The sequence below is a fragment of the Pseudopipra pipra genome, chromosome 1 (assembly GCF_036250125.1).
Source record: "Pseudopipra pipra isolate bDixPip1 chromosome 1, bDixPip1.hap1, whole genome shotgun sequence".
In the NCBI taxonomy this organism is placed as follows: Eukaryota; Metazoa; Chordata; class Aves; order Passeriformes; family Pipridae; genus Pseudopipra; species Pseudopipra pipra.
The window spans coordinates 89,661,123-89,685,711 of record NC_087549.1 but is presented as its reverse complement, the minus strand read 5'-3'; the positions used below and the strand labels follow the sequence as shown (position 1 = coordinate 89,685,711).

General features: G+C 41.3%; 1 protein-coding gene across 9 annotated transcripts in view; it reads right to left on the bottom strand.

Moving 5' to 3' along the window:
* HIVEP1 (HIVEP zinc finger 1) overlaps window positions 1–24,589 on the bottom strand; it is a 131,759-nt gene that overhangs the window by 39,813 nt on the left and 67,357 nt on the right. For all 9 annotated transcript variants that reach the window (XR_010432676.1, XR_010432677.1, XM_064664480.1 and 6 more), the window contains one exon: window positions 21,514–21,567. Coding sequence is in view for 7 of the 9 variants with exons in the window: in XM_064664480.1 (XP_064520550.1) it covers window positions 21,514–21,567 (54 nt within the window). In the remaining 2 variants the exon portion in view is untranslated. The remainder of the gene's footprint in view (window positions 1–21,513; window positions 21,568–24,589) is intronic.

Sequence of the window (24,589 nt, the reverse complement as noted above, 5' to 3'; positions counted from 1 at the left end):
CACACTTAAATGACTTTCTATTTGTGCATCATGAAACAAAATAAACTAAATTTGAATTATTTTAAAACTAGCTACACTTGTTGCTGATTTTAAGCAGATATGCACACAGAGTTTCAGGGGGGTAGTGAAAAGTAAACGAACTGGAGTATTATTCAGCAGAATAATTTTGCAGCAAGTACTTATATTTGTAGATAGTCCAATTTTCTCTATAATAAAAATACCTATAGACTGAATTTCAGTGTTGATACTTAGAAGCTTTTCTTTTTTTATAGATACCTGAGTTCAAACCTTTGTCTACCTCAAATGAGTGATATTTAATCTATCAGCTAATTCTTATTTTTGTTTCACTTCTTTCCTAACATACACGCAGTCATAGCCATTGCCTCAGCTAGCATCACTGGTAGTGCGGAAGAATATTAAATGGATGTAAATTCATTTTCTTAAGCTTTAACACACTCCTTCATCAGGCTGTTAGCCAAAACCCTATCTATCTGATTGCCAATATTAAAAGCAAAGGAAGAATCTGATGTGACTAGAGGGCTGATGGCTCTGAGAATGTTCAGCTGCACACACATTTTGGGAAGCAGCACTGAGTAACCCCATGCAGTATGTTTACCTGCACACTCAGTAACAGAGGCTTATGTGCACTTCTAGGTAAAGAACAGCCTTAAGATAACATATAAAGGGACAAAATTCTCACAGTCAACTTCACAAGGAGGCAAGTGGAGAAAGCTCTGACATCTCAGTACCCACCAACCCTATGGTGCCCTTGGAGCAGCACAATTATCCCCTTGCAGAAACACCACCTGGTTTCCGTGCTGCAGTGGGAGGAAAGCCAAAGCATCGTGTGCATCTAACAAGAGATACTGCAGTTGATGAATCCAGGGTGGAATTCCTGCTCCACGGAGAGGAAATCCAGGCAATGCTTAAAGCTTGTCTAGCAGAACAGAATGCAAAGTGACCAGCAGGAGAAAAAAAGGCAAAAAGATGTTATGTTTTATCCACGCCAGAGCATAACCCAACTAGGATATGTGCTACTGCCGGACACTTGGAAATTCAAAATCCAATTTCCAACTCCATGCCAACTTAATTGTACACATATATTCACTTAGGGTGAATGGATATTCAGGAGATTACCTTGCAAACTGAAAGATTAGAGACTACACATCACACAATGTGCTGGTTTTGGCTGGGGTACAGTTAACTATCTTCACAGTGGCTGGGAATTATGGAGTCTTTCTTGGCTGCGTGGTGCTTGGTTGCCAGCCGGGGTGAAACCGCAACACACATAATTTATAGCAAATGTGGAAGCTCTGCAGAACCCAATCTATTCCTCTCCCAGTCCTACTATGGAAAGCATAACTACGAAGAGTAAGAGCCTGTTTTGTCACATTCAGCAGTCCTATGCAAAAGATGCTTGAATCACTGGCTCCAAATCCTAGTTATGGGGACTGTGTGCTCCTCTTGTGAATCCAGAAAGAAATTTCTGCAGTAATTCTTCACTTACATGAACTTTAGATTTACTGCTTTATCACCAAAACCTATTCCTATTAGATTCGATTTAATATATTCAAAGCCAAGCACTCTTCCATCACAGTTTTTTACTTTTCATTGCTTCACAATTAAACAGTGGCTTACAGTAATAAGTTATCACTGATATTATTAATGGTGAATTCCTTAAAATTCATAGTCTACTGCAACAGTTTTTTCTTCAATAACAATAAAAAACAGTTTTACACGAATCAAAGAGAAAATAACAAGGTAATTATATAAAAGGGTGCTTTTAGCCACGGTTTGGTGATCTCTCTGAAACATGGCCATGTTAATTGAGTGTAAGTAATTTGGTTCCTTTTATGCACACACTGTAGCTTTTATCCTGTCACAATCACGCCCCCACACCGATCATACTGCCAGTGTTTGTACCAGAGCACTACGGGAAGAGCTGGGCAGATTACACATAACTAGGAAGGTAAGAGTATCAGGAATTGCAAACATTCAACTAAATGTACCCCAAAAAGTCTAAGGTGTTTCATACTGCAGCAACTGAACAATCAAATGATGTGCTGCTTCCTGATGCCTCAGAATATTCAATAACTACTGTTTCTAGGTTCCAACCATGTAGTGCAAAACAAAAAGCATACTCAACCTGCACTGGTGAAATGGAAACCAACACAGCTAAGAGATGGTTCACAAAATGTGGCTCACAAAAGCCTTAAAGAAAGTAAAAATGTATTTCTAATCTACCAAGTAAAAATGTATTTCTAATCTACCAATCAAGCAATTAAAAAGATTAATTCATTATGACTACAAGATCAGAATTTTCCATAATCTCTTTTCTGCTTTACTTTTTAAAAATAGTGTTCGACATATGCCAGAGCATAAGAATGGTTTGGGAAATGGAAAAGGAAAGAAAAAAGAATAAACAAAGGCAATTTATGGACTGCATTATGTAGAGAAATAGTAATTTCTTTTCTGTCTTCATAACCACTAATTTGGTTGCTTCTATACCAATAAAATTCCAGTTTACAGAAATCATGATAACTAGTTTCTTGTTTTTATATTTCTGACTCTACATCTTCTGTGATCCCAGAGGTGGAGTAACAGATTTGCTTCAGTGCACCTGTCTATAAAATCTTGTACTTTCTTGACAACGGCTTAACAAAGCTTAACAATAGTTTTAAGTCCTGTGCCCTACTCCTGGATAATTTACAAATCCTTATTATTGTCAATGGAAATATTCACCTCATGTTTGCTAACAACAAAATTTCTATCATATTCTGGGGAAAAAAGGAACTCCTGACAACTTTGTTTCACTTATTTTTAGCTTGTCATTCTTCTTGTATAAATCTTTGCTTTGTATTTCCAGTTTATGTTGAAGATATTCCACCACACGTTTCTTAATCTACAGCTACATGCTTGCACAAAGGTCAACTGCATCAGTATTTCCAGAGGCATCAACAACACTGGTGGAAAGCGCCAGTCCCGAAATGCTACACACTCCTCTGCCTTCCAGAGCTACCAACTTTCAGGAGCGTGATGACTTGTCAGGGCCATGTACCCACATCAACAAACTGACACTGAACAAAGAGAATGTAAAAACATCCTCATATGGAAAAAAAAACAGAAAAAAGAAGTTGTTCTGCCTTTCTTTCTCTACCTGATGCTCTGTGTGCTCTGCTCACCTCCCTCTGCAATCAACAAGCCCTTCTCATCAGTGGTAATTCCCCTTTTTCCCTGGTGGTATAGTGGTGCTGTTGAGAAGTGCTGTTATCTCAATCAGATGTCTAAAAAAAATCTTTCTCATAAGTTGTATTACATCAAATAGGATTAAGTTACCTAGCCTAGGAGAAGAGGGGACAATGCCACTGTTCTCAGCACCTTGTCTTTCATATCCCAGGGACATCAGAGCATCTCTTTTGCGCTTTGCCTGCTTTGGCTTTGTTCTGTTTGCTCTCTTTTGCTTTGGTATGAATTCTGCACTCAAAACATGACAAGAAAAAACTGATATTTCCAAACATGATTTTTTTCACCTACAATTTATCTGATGCACGTCACTCTATGCACAGGAGATAGAGCAAAAGAATACAGGTGTGATGGTGTAGATAGCAATTTGGCAAAGTAACTCAAGCAGCAAATAAAAAGAGGTTATAAGCAATCTGATTTTTTTCTTCCAAAGCATTTACTAGTGAACTAGACAGTGTCTTGACAAAATTATCTCAATGGTTTTGTTTAAGTAACTTCCAGAACTGCCTGTCTAAAAGCCTACATGTTATTATAACACCCACTCTCTTTCTTTCCCTTCTAATAGAGCTACGTGCTTGCACTTAAAAAAAAGGAAGAGAGTAAGAGGGAAGCGAAGCAGGGCACCAAGCTCCCTTCTCCCTCAGTGCCTCCCTGTGAGCACGGAGCAAGCAACCACTATCTGTCCCTGCAGCCCAATGAATGGCATAATTTTCATCTCATGCACTCTTTCATCTCATGCACTCTTTATGCTGCAGAATTTAAAAGAATCATTGCAGGCTTCCATACAAGAGACCAGATTTTCAAATCCAAGTGTCTGATCTTTAGCTCCTAATGTGTACTTCAGCTGCCAGGGCACTGCAAGTAAGATCAAGTCTCTTCTGAAAGTGTTCAGCTACTAACTGAAGCCTTAAACTTACGGCTAACAGGTTCCTCTGACACCTGACAATGCTAGCAATCAAAGATGGAAAGGTTTCCAAAAGAGAAAGACCATTACTAAGGATCTTATTCTGATTAAAGCTAAGCTTCCCAGTGTCTTTACATACTTCAAATATTCTTATTGTTGACATCTTATACTTATTTAATTCTGATTTCACTGAAACTATCAAAAGCAGTCATGAATCACCCCACTGAGTCTGTTTGAATAAAGAACATCATTACGAGATAAAGAAATAAGTCTTGTCGGCAAATATAAGGCCACCAGAACTTAGATTAAATGCAGCAAGGAATAACTAAACTTTCATTTTTTATTAAATGTCCTCTTTAGCTTTATACTGCCTTCTTGTGTTAAGTACAGCCATAAATATTTTTCCTGAAATTATAGTTTTTCTGAAGCGTAAAACAAATCCCAAACAACAAAATCTTAACTACATAACCACATATACAACTATGAAAATGTTCACAGACAACAAGTCAACAGAAAGATTTGAACAAGATTAACACAAGCACCACGCTCTTAAATAGAATAGGATTTTAAAGTCAATCACCAACAATTTTAGAAGTCTTATTTCAGGCGCATAATTTCAGACTTATTGAGATTGCCAGAGGTGGTCACTCCCTGTTTCAGAAGTCAGGAGGCAAGTCAAAGAACCTGGGGAACTCCAAGATAGCAGTGGTATTTAAGAACCTATGTCAGCAAGGTTAATGTATGCTTAAGTACTTTTATTACTGAGAACACCAGTCCTAACATACATAGACCAGACTCTTAAAAAAACTTGATCATCAAATGTAAAGCACATTTGGACATGAATTAACTGCAAAGAAAAGTAGGGAGGAGTTCAAAGGCCAAAGCCTTTGACAGGGATTGGATCAAGTGTTCATCTGTGCCAATGTTTGTCCCTTTGTTCATATCAGCAAATAGCAGACAATTAGATAAGGCAGGGATAAGGTGAATATGGCTTCCTTTATTTCACACTGCCTGTAAACACATGATTATTTTCTTGGTGTTTTTAATAGACAGCACTAAGATCTGGGTTGATATGTGATCCATCAAAGGTATTATACTGGCTGTCAGGCAGAGAGGGGTTCCCCAAGCCTCTTTAAAGGGTCATTTCACACTAGATTTTTGTACTGGAACGACTGTTTTATTAGCATAATTTCTCATTATTAACCAAACTAGCAAACATCCTACTAACACAAGCTCCAGGAAAGGTGCACCTCTGTTAATATGTGGTACCAGCACCCATCTGAGTAGTGCCATTAACCTCAATAACAGCACACATTTTTGTGAAGTCAAATCAAATTTTATTGCTCCCTACTATCACATCCTGGTAAGCCCATAAAATCAGTGCATGTGAAGCTTATATACTAAAAGTAAATGTAGAGAAAATGTATACTGATATATACACCAAGAAATCATACACTGTACCTCTATGACTAAATATATTTTCCAAATTTAAAAATCAGTATTTCGTACCATCACAAGACAATTCAGGTGAGAAGCGACCTCAGCAAATCTCTAGTCAACCTCCTGCTCAAATCAGGGCCAGCTATGGGATCAGACTAGGGTCTTTAGGGCTTTGTCCTATAAGATCTTGGAAACCTCCATGGAGGGAGTCTAAACAGCCTCTGTGAGCAGCATCTTCAGCTGCCTGACTGTCCTTATTGGGAACAAGCCAGTCCACGCCACTCTTGTTTGAACTTGTTACTACTGCCTTTCATCCTCTCAACACGCTACACTATGAAGAATATGACTCCATCTTCATGACAACCCCCTCCAAAACCACCTCTTCTCAATCCTGAATGAGCCCTGGTCCCTCAGCTTCTCCTCAGAGGACAAGTGCTCCAGGCCCTGAATGGTTGTGGTCCCTCAATACTAAACTCACTCCAGGTTTCTGATGTTCAGCCTGCACTGGGAGGGGGGGCAAAACTGGAGTATCTAAAGGTGGTCTAAGGATTAATGAGCAGGGAAGATAATTCCTTCCCTTGATCTTCTGGTTGTGCTTTCATGCACACAGCTCACAATGCTGTGGCCTCCCCTGCTGCCAGGCATGCTGCTGGCTGATGTCCAGCTTGCTGCCCACCACACTCTCAGGGTCTTTCCATGAAGCTGCTTCTGGACTGCCAGTCCCCAGCCTGGGGCTCCCTCCTGCCTGGGTGCAGGGCTTTGCATTTGTACCTGTTGAACTCCTCCCCTGGTAGTCCACCTATCCAGACCTTACCACCTTAACCTGGATACAATAATATTGTGGAAGACAGTGTCAAAAACATCCTTAAAGTCAAGGTAAAAAATAACATCCAGTGTCCCCTTGTCCCCAAAATTTGTAACTTTATCATAGCAGTCTATTGACTATTTTATGATAATCATCACAGCTTTCATTGATTTCCATTGTTATGAGACTGGAATATATAAAGCTGAATGTCTAAAAGTACTTTTGCTCATGTTTATACTCAATACACTGCTGGCATGCTTCCATAGGTCTTCATCTTATTAAGTCATCAGGATCAGAATACACACCAATGACACATTCTCTGGCTGCACCAGGAACAGCATCCCCAGGAATCCTGCTTTTCTATTTTGCTTGTTGCTTAATTCCTTTTCTCACTTGCAACTTCCACCAAACAAATCACATCACTAAATTCTGCTCACATTTCATCTTAGTAATGGCAAAAGTAACAGGCACCTCAACAAAACCAGTGCAAAGTAAAAACATTCTGTTCATATGTAATTTTTGGGTTTTCAACTAAACACGTTGCAAGAAATACCCATATTACTGGCTATCAAAAAGTAAGCAATAGTTAAGAACTGGCAAATATTTAACAATGTTTAGTACATATGGTAAAGTTTAAAATATACAATCTATTGTTTCCACTAATTCTATATTAAGAGAAGTGAACTGACACTTTGAAGGTAACACTGAGAAAAGGAAGAAATATTTATTGCCTTAGAGTAATGTTTCCCTGAAATAATAGGCCTGCCTGTATTTCAAACTAGTGTGAGGGAGACAGGAGTTGGTGGTGGAGTGAGCAAGGGGTTCCTCAGTCCTCAGGTCTCAGCATCTCTCTCACCAGTGTTTGAACTGCAAAGTTACACTACAGCTGAAAAGGGAGGATAATGTTCTGGACTGATGGAAGGTATGGTGAAGAGATACTGATATGATCCAGTCATTAATTCAAAACATAAAAGGATCGTCCCCAAGAAACAAGAACACATATAACCTTGTAAGTGCAGCCACAAAGGCATCCTCTGGGCTAATCCTCACACACTAGGTGAAATACTTTGGCACCATAGCAAGGGCAGGGCAGATTAGCTTTATAAATTGCGCAATAACATTTTAGCATACAGAAAGGGAGACACCTTTGCCCAGAGGCACACAGCTTCAACTTATCAGGAAGCTCCCAGTGATACAGTTTCATCCCAGGTGTGAGAGCCTGTCAACTCTTGTTTGGCCTTGGGACAGGTAAAGAGTAAATGATAAGCTGCAGACTGGGGTTGTCTTCCTGGCAGCATCTTTTCAAGTCATGGATACTCACATCAAGACAACATTGACTTCTGATGGGGTGAAAGGACATAATTGCCCTATGCTAAGAAGACCAAGAAATATCTTCTTTACAAGAGTTTGGTCTCATTTTGTGCATTTAGCATTTTGACTTGAGTGAAGAAAGAAACAATCAGCAGATTTTTACCCATAAAATCAGCATGCTTGATGAGGAAGACCATGAAGATCAAACAGCAATAAACATCTGACAAGTGAGGTTAACATGAGAGCCTCAGCTGAGAAATGCCAACATCCATATGTGAACAGGAATCAAATGCAACATTTCAGCACATTTGAAAATCTCTGACCAAAGTGAAACAGGATTATTTTTTTCCCCCAAAAGAATTAATTTCTTGCCCAGTATGAAACGCATTAAACGAAACATGACATTTGATACTGATCAAGATTTCCCACCATCATGTGTGTAAAGAAACCAGCAGAGGCTGAACCACTGTAAAGTTTCACAGGACTTAACATTGAAAGACAGAGGAAAGGCAATGCAAGAACAGCAGACACTGACCACACAGCCTATGGTTAATGCCTAACTATGCATACAAAATGGCAATATATGAACATTCAGCAAGGGCGTATACTACAGTCTTTTAAACATGCGGAAAAAATTAAGAATATTTACTATATTAAGTAGCCCTATGGCATTTACAGAATAACTGTGCATTACAGCCCTTTAACATCTCCATATTCCTAATCTATACAGAACCCTTCATACTAATCTAAGAAAAATAATCACATCTTAAATGCTGTTAAGATAAAGGACATTGGCTAGGAGCAGGTGGAGAAACGACATTATGATAGCTAACATCGGTAGCAATCCCAGTCTGAGAAGTTCTTCCTTGCTGGGCACTCCAAAGACAAGCAAAAAGACAGGATGTCTCCCTAAAGGCAAATTAATGAGCTCCCAGTCAAAGCCTAAGCAGAAACCAGTTCCACCTAGTTATCCATGTAAGAATAAAGCTGTTTAAATTCACTAAAATGGCTCAGGGACATCTGGAAATTTTCTTTGAATGTCAGGGAATGTTGTCAACAGTTTCACGACTAAAGTATTTGTAATTTAAGGATGTCCCGTTGTTACTGGAAAGTTAGGATTTGGCTAACAAATCATTAGAACAACTTCTACCTCTAACACACTGAAGAAGAAAGGCCATGAAAACAGAATGACAGACAGGCTCATGAAACAGCAGCCAGTTTAAGAGTTATCAGCACAGAGCAACTGCTACATGGTCAGATGAGATACTGAATATAAAATGCCCAAACATGGGTCTGAGGGGAAAAAACAGAAATGAAAGGAACAAGATGTTAACTAAATCACCCTTACATATAACGATGTTCAAACAGAACTAGGTCCTTAGTCACATTCTCTGCATTTCTTTAACATAATCTTCCATTTGAAAAGTAGGGATCAAATGGAGCAATTTCCATACTGCCTGTTGCAACTGAGGAGGAAAGAAAAGGAGGAAAGAGATCACACCTAACAACCATGCTACTTAAAAATAGAGAAAGGAACAGGAGGTTTGGCAAAGACAGGAGGAAAACTCTTACACTGCAGGTCTTTCTTTTGGGACTAAATGGCACTGTGAACATGACAAAAGCAAGAGAAGTTGATTTGATGGAAATCTAGACACAAAGAATATCCTAACCATGGAAGCTGGGTTTCTAGAGGCATTCTAGAGTGTTTCTGGCATTCTAGAGGTGGGAAGGATGATCTCCCCCAGGGTAGGACACATCCACACATGCACCGTTTTGGGAGATTCCTAAGGAAGACTCCACCCAGGTCAACTTATAAGCTACCAGAGGGCTGTGCACAATATCCAACTCACCATCCATTTATATATTATATTTTCCCTTCAGAAGGAGACCAAAGAAGATCAGCAACTCCCTGAGCTAAAGGAGTATCAGGAAAGTATGAAAAAAACATTCATTACTCATATGCAAGGCAGACTACAAGGAAGTAACAAGTAAAAAATCTTGCATTTCCACAACTGGCTTGCTCCCAGCTCGCATCAGCTAAAATTAGCACCCTATTGCATTTACTACACATGCGTAGGTATGTCTCTCTAATTAGCCAGTTTGTTAGCTCAGCATCCTCCCACCACAAAAATGAGCTTGTTCTGGCCTCAGATTCTATAAAGTTGCAAGAAAGCCTTCTATTCATTAAAATAGGACCAAGCTCAAAATGTTACTGTGTCTGAAACATAGCCACTGATTTAACAACATACCCGTACTGCGGATTTGGAATTGACACTTTCCATTTACTATCAAGAAAATGCTTTTTCAACAATTGTTTTATAATGTTAATTTTCAAAATGTCCCTTAGAAAATTATACTTGCAGGTTGGAATCTCTTTTGCTGAACTGTCACTCAGGAAATTTGCTATACTTGTCAGGAAAAGTCAAAATACTATTACTTTAACATCCCATTAATGTTTTAACCAAGTTCTCATAATAGCTGCAAAGAATGAAATGTTCAATTTAAAACTGTAAATCTGTTTGTCTGCCTGTCAAAACACCACCAGCTCTTGCTACGTCTAGCACCAGCAGTGGATTTACTGAGCAGATTTCAGCTGTTAGTAGTCTAAACTAAATGTACTAACCAAAAAAATTAAAATAGAAATAACAGATACAGACATTGACTCACAACCCAGGAGGTTTACAGCAGCTAGAAATCTTCCCTGGGTTAAGCCCTTATTCTAAAGTTGTCTCTCAAAGCAAAGAACATGTCAACATCCCCATTTTTATCAGTTTGCCCTCACTGGTAAAGTGAGGACATTAAAATGTACCTAACTATTGAAGACAGGTGCAAAAAAAATATGAGGTTAAATCATATCAGAGACTATTTCTGCATCTAGGGAAGTTGGGAGAGTTTTCTCACTGTCCATCATGGGCACAAAACCCTGCATTGAATATGCCTGAAGACAGAAATGACCTTTCAAGTCGTCACTGTTGTTATTAGCAGCATGCAGTGTTCCTTCAGTGAGAAAACACCAGAGATTTTAAGAATAGATGTGACTTTATGAAAATGTGAGATCTTGTACAACACAAATAGTTCCTGCATTAAGCCAATCATGGCTGTCTGAGCTGATGTAAATATTTTAGGAAGATAGTTCAGTCTTGAATTAAAGCCTTATAGTTTCACACACACAGAACAATTTTAATAAACTCCCTTTCAGACAGATATATTGACATATTTAAATGCAGATACAAATACTTGTTTTCAATACTCAGGGATGCAAGGAGGGCCATCAATAAAACCCCTACGCTGGACTTCCACAGGGCAGATTTTGGCCTATCCAGAAGACTAGTTCAGAGTGTACCCTCGGAAACAACCCTTGAAAACAAAGGGGTCCAGGAGGGATGGACATGCTTCAAGAAGGAAGTCTTGAAGCAACAGGAACAGGCTGTCCCAGTGTGCCAAAAGGTAAGCTGGCAGGGAAGATGACCGGTCTGGCTGAACAGGGAGATTTTGAAGGAAATTAGGAGAGAAAGAAGGAAAGAAGAGAGCCTACCAACTATGGAAAAAAGGGTTGGCTACTCAGGAAGAGTTTAGGAATATAGTTAGGTCATGTAGAAAGAAAATTAGAAAGATGAAGGCACAACTTGAACTTAATCTTGCCACTTCTGTGAAGGATAACAAAAAGTCCTTCTACGGATACATCAATAGCAAAAGGAGGGGCAAAGAAAACCTCCACTCTTTCCTGGACATGGGCAGGAACATAGTTATCAAAGATGAGGAAAAGGTTGAGGTATTTAACACCTTCTTTACCTCAGTTTTCAAAAGGAAGACAGGTTGTCCTGAGGACAGCTGGCTTCTGGAGCTTGTAGAAAGAGATAAGAATCTGAATGGGCCCCCTGTAATCCAGGACGAAACAGTTGTCAACCTGCTGAGCTATTTGGATCCCCACAGGTCTAAGGGACCAGATGGGATCCACCCAAGGGTGATGAGGGAGGTGGCGGAAGAGCTTGCCAAGCTGCTCTCCATCACCTACCAAGAGTCCTGGCTCACTGGGGAGGTCCCAGATGATTGGAAGTTGGCAAATGTCATGCCCATCCACAAAAAGGGCCAGAAGGAGGACTTGGGAAACTACAGGCCCGTCAGCCTGACCTCAGTGCCTGGCAAGGTTATGGAGCAGATCATCCTAAGTGCAATCACACAGCACCTACAGGATGGACAAGGAATCAGACCCAGCCAGCATGAGTTTAGGAAGGGCAGGTCCTGTCTGACCTGCCTGATCTCCTTTTATGACCAGGTGACCCACCTGGTGGATGAGGGGAAGGCTGTGGATGTGTCTACCTGGGCTCAGCAAAGCCTTTGACACCGTCTCCCATAGCATTCTCCTGAAAAAGCTGGCAGCCCACGGCTTGGACAGGGCCACTCTCTGCTGTTTTAGGAACTGGCTGGAGGGCTGGGCCCAGAGACTGGTGGTGAACGGTGCTGCATCCAGTTGGCAGCTGGTCACTAGTGGTGTCCCCCAGGGATCAGTGTTGGGCCCAGTTCTGTTTAATATCTTTATCGATGATTTAGATGAGGGGATTGAGTCCATCATCAGCAAATTTGCAGATGACACTAAGTTGGGGGGGAGTGTCAATCAGCTGGAAGGCAGGAGGGCTCTGCAGAGGGACCTGGACAGGGTGGAGAGTTGGGCTCATTCCAACAGGATGAGGTTCAACAAGGCCAAGTGCCGGGTCCTGCACTTTGGCCACAACAACCCCCTGCAGCGCTACAGGCTGGGGGCAGAGTGGCTGGAGAGCAGCCAGGCAGAAAGGGACCTGGGAGTTTGGACTGACAGGAAGTTGAACATGAGCCAGCAGTGTGCCCAGGTGGCCAAGAAGGCCAATGGCATCCTGGCCTGGATCAGGAACAGTGTGGCCAACAGGTCCAAGGAAGTGATTCTTCTCCTGTACTCAGCACTGGTGAGGCCACACCTCGAGTACTGTGTCCAGTTCTGGGCCCCTCAGTTCAGGAAGGATATTGAGGTGCTGGAGCAGGTCCAGAGAAGAGCAATAAGGCTGGTGAAGGGACTTGAGCACAAACCCTATGAGGAGAGGCTGAGGGAGCTGGGGTTGTTCAGCCTGGAGAAGAGGAGGCTCAGGGGAGACCTCATCACTCTCTACAACTACCTGAAAGGAGGCTGTAGGCAGGTGGGGGTTGGTCTCTTCTCCCAGGTAAGTATCAGTAAGACAAGAGGGCATGGTCTTAAGCTCTGCCATGGGAGGTTTAGGTTGGATATTAGGAAGAAATTCTTTACAGAGAGAGTAATCAGGCATTGGAATGGGTTGCCCAGGGAAGTGGTGGATTTTCCGTCTCTGGAGGTTTTTAAGATGAGACTGGATGCAGCACTTAGTGCCATGGTCTAGTAACCATGGCGGTAGTGGATTAAGAGTTGGACTTGATGATCTCAGAGGTCCCTTCCAACCTGGTTGATTCTATGATTCTGTGAAATCAGATATCGGGAAAATGTACAACTAAATTGCATGAAATATCATTGCTAAGTGGTAGTTTTGAACATTTGGAAAGTAAAAGCTCTGGTGGATTTCAACAAAAAAATAAAAACGCAAGCTAATCCTCTTGCCAGTGTTTAGTAACATATAGGACACCACTGTAACTTGCAATTTCTGAAGATGATATGCTTCCATTTACAAGACTGTATTTCTAGCCCATACAGTTGCAGAAGATAAGGATGAAAAGATGAAAAGAATCAAATGAAAGATCTTGGTTACGTATCTTGCCCAGAAAGTAAGGCAGTTTCCTGCAAATACAAAATGGAAAGAAAATGTTTTGGACTAATGATAGTACATGGGTACCACAGCAGCAAAGAATCCAGAGAGCTCACGTGCAAACCTACTGAAAAAATTCAGGGAAACAATCTGTCAATCTGTGGAGGATGAGGTCACACTAAATTGGTTAATCAAAATTCATAAATTGTTTGGCATCGTATTTCCAGATTTTTCTTTGATCTCTCCCCTTCTCATTCAATTTCCCTCAAATGATAAAATATGGTATTGACTGCAGATGACTGATAGTGTTCAAGGACAGGTTGGATGGGGCTCTGAACAACCTGGTCTAGAGGAAGGTGTCACTGACCATGGTAGGAGGGTTGGAAGGGCTTGGGTGATCTTTAAGATCCCTCCCAGCCCAAGCCATTCTATGATTCTATGATGACCTAGGGAGCAGGGCATGTCACCAGCATACAGTGCTCCCACGCGCTTTTTGGCAGGGAGAGGTGCAGTAGCAGAAAGCAGGACTGGGAGTGCCTGTGAGGAGCAGAGACGAAGGAAGTGACCTGGCTGCTCCTTTGGGGCCAAATGGTGGGCCGGTGAGAGTCATCTGTAAGATGGGACATGACAACATGAAAACAGTATCAATCTTTAAGGCAAGACATACGCAACACTTTGTTTATCCAAGCAGAATGCTGGTATATTTATAATAATTTATTTCAAACTCCCTCTATAATTTTGTCAACAATATGCATCCATTTAACAAGATGGATGAAAAAGTAGGAAGGGTTTGGAAGGACTCTGAAGACACAAAATATGTCTACCATGAATCTGCAGCAGAACCTACATTTCTGAACTAAAGTCTCATGCTTTCATTTACAGAGACAAACTTCCTCATTCAAATCTCACTGTTGTTCAATTTACTAGAAAAATAATATTCCAGTTAAAAAAACAGCAGATGGGCAAACAAGGTAAAGAGCATTTAATTTCGGTTGCCTCTCCTCCATGCCAACACACTGCTTTGAAGGGACTGCGAGTGTGGGAGGGGAACATATGTGCATGTGGATTGTGCATCTCAAAGAATATTTGCTGCTGGAACGCAATCTCTCCCTTCTTTTCTCTTTCTATGCACAGTAGCTCAAAAATCTGTTCACTCTATGAGTGGTTCCACACACCTATATGGGGACCTAAGAAAGCAAATGGAGAGTCTTACCATTCTGTGTGCAAACTATGACTATAGAGCCACTCCAACAAATACTTTGTCAACCCTTAGGCTTCAGAGACAGATCAGCACCCACTGAGAGTGCTGAAGGAGGCTTTAGGTAGCTCCGTAACAGAGGCTGGAAATTGAGGTATATTTCAACAGCACTCCAGAAGTTGCTTCAACCTTGCTGGAGTCCAAACCAGGGCTTTGAATGGTTCTGTCCAGGTGGTTTTTCAGTAAACACTGACAGAACCTGCTGCCATTTGAACAATCAGGCAAAAGACTTGGACCTGCCAACAATGTTTCTGTATGAAAGTGAAGAGGCAGTACTAATATCAAAGCATGAGACTCTAAAAAGAGAACTGATCTCTGTGGAATTCTGATACTGTCTTAGGGACATATCCATGGTACCTGTGGAAGGGAACTCAATCATCAAGACAGATCTGTCACAACTGCTTGGACTTCTGAAATAAGTGAGAGCTACTTAGAAATCCATCCTCACACACTAAGAAGTGAACAGCTATGCTGAGGATCTGAAAGCGATGACACAGGAGAATAAACAGCTTCATCCTCAAATTCTACATGCTGCATCTCCAGTTGCAGGCAAGAAACTGGAAAACCTCTTTAAGGAATGTGAAAGTGATGGAGTGAGAAAGTATAGTAACTTGGCAAATGACAGACTCAACTAGGTGCTAAATAGATTTTAACATAGACCTTTCAATTCAAGTGGCTACTCCAAATAGAGGACTCACTATCAGAATGGTAAACTGCAAGTGACTAACACAGTGCAGTGATCTGAAGCTTAACTAACTTAATATTCCTTTCTGCTATTTACATCACCTTTTCTGCAGGTGAGACTAGGAGTGCTGCAACAAAAAGAGCCACCAGAACACAGATCCTCCTGGTCCATGCTATGGAGCACAGACCTTGAAGGAAAGGTGGTGTTCAAGACATAAATCTCACAATTTTTCTGAGTAAAGTCAGCTGCAATTATTGAGGTAGCAGGTACAAAGCCTCGAATCCCTAATAAGAGAGGTTGAAAACAGGCTTCTCCTTGAAGTTGAGATAGAGAGAGAGATGATGCCATGTCTGGGAAGAGATCAGAAGAGACTGGCAGATTCCTGCATGACCTTAGAGGGACTGGAAGTCCAACTTCAGAACATATTTGTTACACTGTATATGGCTCACAGAGACAATCAGTAACCTGTTTAAAATTTTACCTATTGAAAAAATAGTCTACCCACCTCCCCATCTCCTGCATGTGCTCCTGCATTTTGGCTAGGATAGTTTATTTTCTTCACAGGGGCTGTGCTCTGTATTTGTGCTGAAAACAGGGTTGATAACACAGGGGTGTTTTCATTACTGCTGAGCAGGGCTTACACAGCATCAAGGCCTTTTCTGCTCCTCACATCACCCCAGTAGCGAGAGGGCTGGGGATTCACAAGGAGCTGGGAGGTGACACAGCCAGGACAGCTGACCCCAGCTGACTCTAGAGATATTCCAGATGATATCATGCTCAGCAATAAAACTGGGGGAAGAAGAAAGAAAGAGGGGGACATTTGGAGTGATGGCATTTATTACTGTCACACATGATGGACTCCAGCTTTCCCGGAGATGGACAAACATCTGCCAGCTGATAGGAAGTGGTCAATGAATTCCTTGTTTGTTTTGCTTGTGTGCATGGCTTTTGCTTTACCTATTAAGCTGTCTTTATCTCAATCCATGAGTTTTCTCACTTTTATAGTCTTCCAGTTCCCTTCCTTATCCGACCAGAGGGGAGTAAGCGAGCAAGTTGCATGGTGCTTAGTTGCTAGTTGGGGTTAAACCATGACATGGCAGAAAGTCAAAAACTTGATCAAGCAAGTGCAGCAACTTATTCAGGGGGATGAATTCACACCTGACAAACAAAACAAAACAAAAAAACCAGGACAGCCTGCAAGTCTAAACTCCAACAACGGTGAGAAACATGTGCATGCCTCCAGTTCATCCCAGACCACCATATACTCTGTGGACACAGCAATAGCCATGAATGATAAGGAAAAGGAGGAAATCCATCTTCCATCTGATCTAGAAACTTATCACTGACCCTTTTGGCTGTGACAAGGCAAGAAGCAGTTAACTGAAATGATGTAGTTGAGTCCTACCAGCCTGAAAGACCCCAGGATTGGTGGGCAATATGGAGTATACATCAGGCCATGTGGCAGTCCTTTTGGAGTTCTGTCATACGTTTTCTGGCAAATCTTGGTGCTGCTAGAGTTTCTCACCAGTTATAGTTCCCTTAGCAGCTCCAGAAGCAGAGAGAGAGATTTAGGTGACAGTTTTAGCATTGCTGACACCAGGTATGGGGATAACCAAGTTAGTTCTACTAGTCCTAGAGAATGCAATGACAGGAGTGGTGGAGTTGATGTACCCAGGACCCACATTGCTGTTGACAGGCAGAGAACTGCTGCAGTGGATAAAGAAGGAAACAAATGCTTACAGCACTTCAGTGGCTGGACTGTTTCTAGGGATGACCAAATCAGAAGTCTCTGTGGCAATTAATCACAAGGATCTGAGAGTACTCAACTTTACCATTCTGGAAGGAAGAAACAGAGAGACTTCCTTTGGATGGCTTTCTTAGGAGGATGGCCAGCAGAAGATCAAAGATAAAGCAGGAGGAGTCATCTGACTGCTTTCCACCTCACAATACCCACTGGGTCCCACACCAGTGAAAACTTTCATGGCCTTCTCAAGCAGAAATTTTCTGTAGTTCAAGCTCACCATCCCTTCCAAGTTTTAAAGCACACCATGTGGAGCAAGACCTTCTCTATCACACTAATGAAACCCTGTTCATATGTCAGAAGATGAAATTCAGCCTCAAAGTAGGGGCACACCCAGGTGTAAAACAGCCTTGGGAGATAGCACCAAAGATAAGCAAAGCACAGCTTCCACTGAAAACTCAGAGTAGCAATTGGGCAGCAGAGAGAAAATGAAATGAATGACCTGAGAACTAGCGACCTTGCACACACTGAGCAAGAAGCTGAACACAGTCCCTAAAGTAACATGTTTCTGGTTTTAAGTGGCCATCTGAATCGAGGCCATTTGAATATCCATAATCTGAATGTATTTGCGGACTACCACTCCAAAAAAATAAAAGAACCAGGACTTTCAGTTGCAGCTTCATATTAAATAACAAAAATCTGCAAACTTGAAAACTATGCCTGCTCATTTACTGTGTCCTTCGCAATTAATTGAGTCCTATTCCAATTTGCACTTAATTTGATTACTATAGCTAACAGCAAAATGAGGTGTTGCACATCTTTTTGTAGTCTATTAAATTTAACTTAAATCCCACACATGTATAAAGTTATGACTGATCAGTGCACAATGCTACTCAGCAGAAACTCAGCATGATTAAATGTGTGAAAAATTTCTCCCTGCAAATATGTTGTGCCACTGACAACTCTGAGAGAGCAGTAGTTAACTTATGATAAAGTCCACAAAATTACATTTCTTAATCATTTCAGATAGGGAATAAACAAATCCAAAGTGATCTAGATGAACTGAAAACCACAATAAATTAACAAAAAGGAAAAATATACAATCATACTTCATATGAATCTGTACACACTGGACTGTGATTTCAAATAATTTATGTGGATAAGTGCACATTTTTCTTTACTTGTTTAGCATAAAACATAGATTTTCTTTTTTCAGTGGCCTTCAGACTCTAAAGCTTCAAATAAAAAATTTGTTTACTTCATGTTACTAAGAAATTGATCTATAAAGACATTTAAGAAACTAAAAAAAAACCAAAATAGCAGAGGACATTTTTAATTTGAAAAGAGTAACCTTATTATCTCACTTATTTCTATATCAGTTTTCACCATAAACATTTATTTTTCTATTGCCAGCCATAAGAATTTAGGTTAGAAGCCAAAAATTAAGCCAAATCTCTGATTCCGAGATGCTGAGTACTACCACCACATAAATCATTGTAACCTCATCCCTTTCAGAGTATGTAATTAAATTTACACTAGAGAATTTATCTTCCTTTATGCAAAGATATTACTGGGCCACACATCAGAACAAATGCCTGCAAGCAGAGGTTAGCTCATCTTTAGCTTGAACATGTCCATCAAAAAAATTATCCAGAGTAATATTACTTTTGCAAGGCCAACAGCAACAACAGACAGCTATAATTTACATGCCAAGTTTTTTACATTTGGATGACAATACCACTTATCCATGATCCATTAAACAGAAATATGTAAGAACTATTTAGCAGAATGTCTAGTTTGTAAAAAGTCTCTGTAAACACTTGGAGAACTGCTACCACTACCTAGCCACTCATGTTTTTTCTCTTCCACCTTTTACAAATAAGTAGAGTAACATCACAGTCCTGGTGCCCAGACGAGACAGTCTGTATTAAACCTTCTCTTGAAAAATGAAACCAGGTATGAGCTTGGTGAAAAGAAAGCTGAGCTAGGTATGTACAAGATTTATAAAATCATGAAGGCAGTAGATAAGGTGAGTGTAGAACTGCTATTTAACAAATTGCACAGTGCTTGAACCAGTGGACATCTGCTGAAAACTGAAGGAAAATCTGAAACTGAGGAGAAAAGATAAAATCGTGCACTTTTAATGTGATTGCTAATGAACTACTGCAGTTTGCTGCCAGAAAATGCTGGATGCAAACAGCATTTAATCAAATGTATTCTGGGATAACAGCTCCATAAATGTCTATATACTAAAAGGATGAGGCAGACATCCCTAAATCCTGCATCTCTGGACATTATAAGGGGAACAGACTAAAGAAGTGGCCAGGCTTACGCGCTGTCCTTAAACAGTATGTCCCATTGCCATTTGGAGGCCAAATGCTGGGTTGGGGAGACCCTGTTGAGACCCTCTTGGGTATTTCTTCTGCTCTCCAATCTTCAAAAAGTTTTGAAGTTCATTGTTGAAAAAGATAATAAACCTTCAAGGATAAAGCACCAAGGATAAAGCACACTGTTCACAGATGTGCCACAGGTCAGATGGGCAGCTCGCTACCACGAAAGGTGACTACCTACCCAGAACAAGCCAAAGCACTGACACAAGGTAGTGCTAGAGGAAAACATGCCAAATCTGGCAGCCCAAGAGAAGTGGGGCTGCTGCTGCTCTATGCCCCCAGGTCCAATCAGTAGCAAGGCTGAAAATGGCTTCCCAACAGGGACACATACACAGAGTAAACACATACATATGGCTATATACATATGTACACTATGTACATATATATGGCTGGACATACAGATCACAGACAGACACTCTGAGCACTCCTACCTCATGCTGCTCCCTGATCTGGCTAAGCAGGACTAAGGTCCATTAATGGGAATATATCTTTGTGTCCAAGGTGGATCTCACCAGCAGCTAGGCTCAGAAACTCAGTCTGCCCAGTAGTCAGCCCTGGATCCCAGTCTCCCCAGTTGCTGTATCTGGACATATCAGCCCTCAAGGATGCAGCCCCATTTGCTTGTGCAGACCACTGCACACACAGCCAGACCTGTTCAGGACTCCCTGATCCCTACAGACCCTCTCTTGTGCTCTTGTCCCTATAGACCAGCATCCACTCTCAACCCAGAGATGGCCCTCAGAGACCTCCAAACCCTCTCCGTCCCCCAGCCCACTTTACCTACTCACTGACTCACTCATTATCTTTGCCAGCAATCACACCCGTACTCACCCCAGTTGCTGCACCACAGACAACCCCCTCTACACCCATACACCCAGGGAGTAAAAGAGCCCCTTACTGGAGAAAGTTGAAGGTGGAGTTATTGAGGAGACAGAACAGACTGTGCAGGTCAGGAGCAGATTGTGGCCAGACAAGTGTCCTGGCCAGCCCCTGCTGGCATGCAAACCAACCTTTTATTCAGTTATCTACTCCCCACATTTGTTCCTTCCCATATCACCCAAATCCCTCACTCTCTCCACCTTTGGTTCACCTCCTAGACATTCCATAGTATGTTCCGTGCAATTCCCTAAAGCTTTTCCCCTGCATCCCCCAATGTGTCCCACACCCCCAGCTAGTAACGCTCTCAGCCCCAAAGTGAACTGGGGTGCTGCTCCCTTATTGCACATGGTGATAGCTTTCACTCCTGGATGCTGGGCTGAGGCTCTGCAGGGACAGGCCTGGGAGGAGACTAACAGGATGTCCCTTTCTCTGAGTCCTTAATCTGGGTTTCTGCCTGCCCCTGTGCTACTCTGGGTCGTGGAGATGGACCTCTCATGGCTCACCTGTGATGGGCCCAAGTACTAGCTTGGCAAAGTTCTGTTTGGGCTCCCCACTCTGTATCTGGGCATCTCTGTGGGTGTGCAGATGAGCTTTATCACACAACCAAAGAGGTACCACCGCAGTCAGCCAGCCTTGAAATGCAACGACTTTCTGCCAGCTTTCAGAGTTCTAACACACAGATTAAATCTGCCACGGGTCACCTGTTTTTTAAAATGAGCTGTGATGATCAGTTCCCTTTCAGCATTTCTTAGAAATCATCACATATTGCTCGCCATGAACCAAATATGGTTATTAATGATCAGGTAAATCATATAATGAAGCAGGAGTTAGCAGAGGTTGTAGTCAGTAAGTGCATGTCCCTAACGCTACAGCTTCAGCAATCTCATCAAGGTCAAGGCAGCTACTTGAGTGGTTAAAACAAAGCCTTTGTGTCTCAGCAGAACTGGGGCCTCACACACAGAGCTCCTGATCTGCAGACAGATATGCCTTGGGCCTCATCCAGTACCCAGCCCAGTGCAGTCTTTTCACTGACACAGGCATGCTTTGGATCAGCCTCTAGGATCACAATACATTCATTTTTTTCAATTTCATTTTTTTGGGTTTGTTTATTACCTCTCTGTTGCTCTTCTGTTCCATTAAGTTGCTTTTGTGCTTCTTCAATTTTGTCTGCAAGAAAGAGAAGTCGTTATTAAAATACATATATAAAACGCACAAGATTTTAGTAAGTCATTTACTGCAATCCATCTTGAAATATCTGCTTATATTTAGGAGTGATACCATTCATGTGTAAATATGTGGTACATTATGAGTAATACAGCCATATAAAATTTTATCATGTTTTACCAGGGAGGCAATTGACATGTTAAATTACACGGAACTGCCGAAAGAGCAGCACTGGCATCGGATCTGCAGTCAACAGCTAATCCCACTGTGGCTTTGTACCATCTATAATAATGTATGCAGTCAGAGGACTCTCTGGAATAGGTATTATGGTGCATTACAGAGTATTTTAATACATTTCTGAAAAATGCTGTTAGAACAAGACAATGCGGCATTAAACACACTGATAGAAACAGCAAACAGGATTTGCTAAGTGAAGCAATGGAGCCAATACTGTCACGCAGGGGTAGGAGGGGGCAAGCAGCAGCCCCAACCTTACTCCTCGGTGAAATTACAGGAAATTTCCATATACACAGTGGGAGCAACGAGAGGCCTTGAGTCTTTACTCTCTCCCTGTCTTCACAGTTCACTTGCTGCCCCCCAGACACAGTGGTGCTGGAATGAGAATTGTGCTTCTCCCGCTGTTGCACAGAAGGTTCTGTGGGAAGGGGAGACCTCGTTCTGCATGTGCATGTGCTTGCATGTGCAGAACAAGAAGCAAGGGGCAACTGCAATAAATAAAAATTTGACACCCATTTCTTTTTGGTAGCAAACAGTTCCCTGAGTGGCTTCAGGATTAGAAGTCGTGTTGATAAGAAGCAGCGGCGGTGGGAGAGACTGAGCTCTACATCAAACTATGGCCTGACCAGTCTAAATCTGAGCTTGAAAGATGGCTTTCAGATACAATTGATCATTTTCCAAAATACCTGGGAAAACCTTTTTTTCTTCTATTATCTTTTTTCTTTTCCCTTGGTGGGGGCAGTTTTTATTAACAGAATGTATCTGGATTCATCCTAAACCTCTCAAACTCTACTGGTGCAACTCAAGAAACATCAGACTTTATGGCTGCCATGCACAGAAGGAGGACGATAGCTCTGTAAAGTCCTCAACCTCTTTCTTCACGAACGTTGAGGCTTTACTCAGTCTGACTTTTACTCACCCTTCCTATACAACACAAGGTTTCTAGAAAATGGTCCTTTCTTCAACACACTGCTAAATCGATGGGTTTAAATGACTTCTCTATTATTTATCAGCTGAACCACTCAAGTACGTTGGAACCATTTGTTCACAGCTGAAGTTTGAATTTGTTTCCCAATTATTTTCTCAGTAGAACCAAATAATTATAACTGATTCAAACCCTTCTTGCAGGTGTTGAGTTTTGTTGAGCAGTTCTGCATTTCTGTTTTTCAGAACAAGTACCAGGTTTCCTTCCTCACTAAAGCTCAGTAATTTCTCTGCTGTACATTGTCCCAGAGAATGAACCAAAACATCTCACAAGGAGGTTAACGCAGCAGACTCCCAGAGGTTCTAATGAGAAAGACTACCACCGTAATTTTAAAAGCCAAACTTCTTCCTGCTTCTCAGGCTAGTGAGACATACATACATATTTAAAGGGAAGTTTTATCACAATTTCTTTTGTACTGACTTACTGGCTGCTGAAGACAAAAACAAACAACTCCAAAAGAGAACAACCCTTCACCAGCTCTTTCCCAAGCCAGTTATGCAGGCTTACTTATGCAGGCTTACTTTAAACACTGAAGACATGATATTTAACACCTTCCTGTATTTTAGTTACTGGTGAAATATTAGATGCATCAATGCATTTTTGTATAGAAAGGGCCAAATAAGTCGTAAATAACCATTTCTAACAAAATAAGAGGAAAAGTAAACAACGCGTCTTTTATACACATGTGCCACTAAAGCTATCAGAGAAAAATGTATCCAACAGTGCTATCCTGTTTTCCCACAGATTATTCCTTTACAGAAGGGTTATGGAAGAAACAACTCACAAAGTTGCACAACAGTTGATGAAATACATGAATACACAGAAAAAAAAATCAACAAACTAACCTGTAAATGAAGCATTAATATTTACCAAAAAGCAACAAGAAATCAAAACCATAGTTTGGCTGTCATACTCACTTCCCCTCTGTTTAGAGATACATCTAACATGCAATATACAGTGTTTCTGCCTTCAGAGGATGTAAAAGATTAGTCATCAAAACTTAAGTACACAGGCAACTGGAGTTTCATTATTAAAATAATTATCTGCATATTTCACATAAATGCTACAAGAAATATATGCATTTAAACTCACAATCATCCTATTTCATAGAGAAAAATTTTGGAACCACACTACATTAGACTGCCAGAAAGATTAAATGCTTTGATCTCCTTAGCTGAATTCTCTTTCTCTTAGTGGAAAAAAATCAGTTCCTATCAGTAATTCCCAGCCACTTCTTTGTCAGACTGTAATCCCAAACAAAGAACCACAGATAGCAGAAATAATAGCTAGGTAAACATGTGCTTGGTACACCGCCAGAAAGTCTCCTACACTTCCTGCATCTCCTGATACATTTTCCCCAATGAATTATATTTGCTGCATTTATGTCTCCACACCTATGGAGGTATCCCTGTGCAGAACAGTTTTGAGCACTGTGAACACTGAAAAAACTCAAATGGTGCCGGAAGCCGAGAGCAATGACTTGGACTGTAAATGAGGCATGGGTATTAACATCAGTCTAAGGCTAAATGTTTTACTGAAGGTCTACATCCTCATAATGGCCGATATCACACAGATACTTGCTCTGGTTATTACACCAAGGCATGTTTAAACCATTGTACAAAATCCACGGCAGCTGCTTCCCAGCCTGCTGCATTTCACAACTATGGATCCTACATAGGCAACTGCCTTACAAACCGCTGTGTTTCAGCCTGGAGGGAAGAACTGGGTTATCTCTAGGGGCCATGGAGCAGGTGTTGAGAGCAGGCTTGGAGCAAAGTACCCCATCAACACCAAAAGGCAGCC